The sequence below is a fragment of the Gouania willdenowi genome, chromosome 11 (assembly GCF_900634775.1).
Source record: "Gouania willdenowi chromosome 11, fGouWil2.1, whole genome shotgun sequence".
In the NCBI taxonomy this organism is placed as follows: Eukaryota; Metazoa; Chordata; class Actinopteri; order Blenniiformes; family Gobiesocidae; genus Gouania; species Gouania willdenowi.
The window spans coordinates 30,610,290-30,613,459 of NC_041054.1; the positions used below are offsets into that span (position 1 = coordinate 30,610,290).

General features: G+C 37.4%; 1 protein-coding gene across 1 annotated transcript; it reads left to right on the forward strand.

Moving 5' to 3' along the window:
• Positions 1-836: 836 nt before the first annotated feature.
• On the forward strand, positions 837-1,529 carry LOC114471901 (gap junction beta-3 protein-like). The gene has a single exon (XM_028460888.1). It carries the CDS (start codon positions 837-839, stop codon positions 1,527-1,529), a length of 693 nt encoding a protein of 230 aa, XP_028316689.1.
• Positions 1,530-3,170: the final 1,641 nt, after the last annotated feature.

The following is a 3,170-nucleotide window of genomic DNA, read 5'->3' on the forward strand; positions in this document are numbered from 1 at the left end:
GCCCTTTTTCTTTTTTTCTCATTCTTTTTTATTTCCGGGTTATTGGGACGTCTCTCCAAGCCGTCGTGAATGCGCAGAAAAATCAGACTGAAAATCAATACAAAATATATTACACAATCTTTTAAAGGCAATAGGTAGAAATGTGTGTGGGCTCATTCTCTTTGGTTTAGAGCGCGCCATCAACCATTAGCATTAAAATAAGTTTTTTCTCAAATCCTGCCCTATGCTCATTTAAGGTGATAGTCTATTGTTTTGTCCAACTGATGCGTCGCATTGGGTCACAAACATGTCAGATCATCTCAAAACGAGGTGGTATAACAGCTACTAAAAATGGAACTGATTATAACTGCTCCCTGGGTGCTACATCGTGGCTGCCCACTGTTCCTTAGGGAGGGGCTAAATGCAGAGAACACATTTAGCATTTGTAGCTTTACATATATGACAACAAAGTATAATGTATATTCTATTTTAAACCACAGTGTTTGTTTTAGCTGTGAGGAGCTCACATTCTTATAGCGTAGGAGGAGCCAGGATTGTCAGGAGGAGGAGTTTCCAGCTTATGACGTAATATTGGGAGAAAAATCCAACTCGCCCGTTTGGAGCTGACTTTTTACAAAATGTGGAATAACAAGGGATGGAGGAAACAGAACTTTTTCAACCTCTGAATGAGGCTAAAGGAATTTATATCACTGTAGCTAAACTATTATGAAGACAATTTTTCATAATACTGCCTCAACTTACCATAATGTTGCTGAAACAAAGGATGTTTTTTTATGATCAATTAATTTATTCTTTATTTTACTCTCAGTTAAAGGAAACCAAACCAACTCAAAGTGATGGACTGGAAGTTTCTGGAGGGTCTCCTCAGCGGGGTCAACAAGTACTCCACCGCCTTTGGACGTATCTGGCTATCTGTGGTGTTCGTGTTCCGGGTGCTGGTCTACGTTGTGGCTGCAGAGCGGGTGTGGAGCGACGACCAGGGTCACTTTGACTGCAACACCCTCCAACCCGGCTGCACCAACATCTGCTACGACCGCTACTTCCCCATCTCCCACATCCGCCTGTGGGCCCTGCAGCTCATCTTCGTCACCTGCCCCTCCTTCATGGTGGTCCTCCATGTGGCCTACAGAGAAGACAGAGAACGCAAGCACCGGGCCAAGCACGGCCAGGACAGACGCCTGTACCACAACCCGGGTCAGAAGCATGGGGGTCTGTGGTGGACCTACCTGATGAGCCTCTTCATTAAAAGTGGGTTGGAGATCAGCTTCCTCTACCTGCTGCACTACATCTACCACAGCTTCAAACTGCCCAGGAAGGTCCAGTGTGACGTCAGCCCGTGTCCCAACCTGGTGGACTGCTACATATCCAGACCCACAGAGAAAACCATCTTCACCTACTTCATGGTGGGGGCCTCCATCCTGTGTGTGGTCCTCAACATCTGTGAGATCCTGTATCTGATCGCTCTGAGGATGGTGAAGATGAAGCTTCATCAGGGACACGTCTCCACCGAAGCACAGAGTCATCTGTAAATCCTCCCACACAGCCTAGGAAAAGTAATCCTACCTTTAGTAATCCATATTTTATCATTCAACTGGATTCATCAACAACTAACACCATCATCCAGAGGTGGTTAAAGTACTCGTGTTCAGTACTCAAAGTAAAAGTATCGATACTTCGTCCGCGCTCATTATAGATACAATTTGGAAATGCACAATAAAACCCAGAGCAGCTCTCATGTAACATTTTTAAAAACTGTTTGGAAAAAACTCCAAAAATGCACAAAACAATAACAAAACATACAAACAAACAAGAAAAATACAAAAAATGACTACAAAAACACAGGAGAAAAAAATTACAGATAATATTCAAAATAACTCCAAAAAACATGCAAAATTCTGATTAAATACATGAAAGAAATACACCCAAAACAAGAAAAATTCACCAAATGACTACGAAAACACACAATGAAAATGAAATACACGAAATAAAAGAAAACTATGTATTACTTTAATGTCTCAAAAACACAGTCTATTAAATACACAGACTACAAAAAACATGAAAAAAATAACGAAATACACAAAATGACCGCAAATCACCCATAAAACTACCACAAAATTCACAAAATAAATGACAGTCGTTCAAAAATGACTAAAAAAACACTAAATGACAATTAAAAACTCAAAATGACAACAAAAGGCAAAAAATGACATAGATAAAGGAAATAAAAGAGTAAGAGGCGGTTCTCCAAATCAACATAAAAAAAAAAAACAATTGTTAGTTGTTTAAATGAGCTGCAGAGAAAGAAACAATATATATTAAATAATAAATAACATCTTTGTTCAGTGTCAGTGATGATGTGATGTTTTTTGTAAATGATGATAATTAATGTAAGTAAAGACTAAATACAAGGTGAATAAAAATCATTTAAGTCACTTTAATGTTTCAGTTGTTCATCAGTTCATCAGCCTGACTTCTTTTCTTTGATGATGTTTAACATGTTTTCATGTGATAATACACCATGTCTCCACTTGAGGGCACCTACAGTATTACCTTTATCCTAAATATATTATTATTATTATTATTATTGAGATTAATGTTTTTTTTTTTTGTTTGTTTGTGGCTAGAACAACAGTTGAATTTAAAAATATATTAAAAGAAATAATGTGACCAAAAAAACACCAATAATGTTTTAATGGATTGATTAATTAATCATTGTGTGTGTGTGTGTGTGTGTGTGTGTGTGTGTGTATGTATATATATATATATATATATATATATATATATATATATAAACTTGCAATAAATAAATAAAAGCAGCCAAAGTTAAGTTAAGGTGATAATTATTGAATGAAGATCATTTCTTTAAAATGGGTGGAGCCTGCGCCCACATACGTCAAGGTTTCGGTCTGAAATCATGCAAAACATTTAATTAGCAACTTCTGTTTCAAAATAAAACTAAAATACTTCAACTCAACTTTTAATTGCCACGTACACATGTTTCTGAGTGGTTGTAGAGTAATAAATAAATGAATAAACTATAAATAGATATTCTGCTGCTTTGAGCTGTGAAAAATCAACACTGTATTTAGAAAGCTGCACCTTTGAGCATTTTATTTTGAAAGCCACTCTGCACAGGTGTCAGCTCGTGAATTGCTGTCGAACCGGCCTGA

Excerpts from the sequence above, each read along its gene's own strand:
- LOC114471901 (XM_028460888.1), top strand. The coding sequence starts at position 837 with ATGGACTGGAAGTTTCTGGAGGGTCTCCTCAGCGGGGTCAACAAGTAC.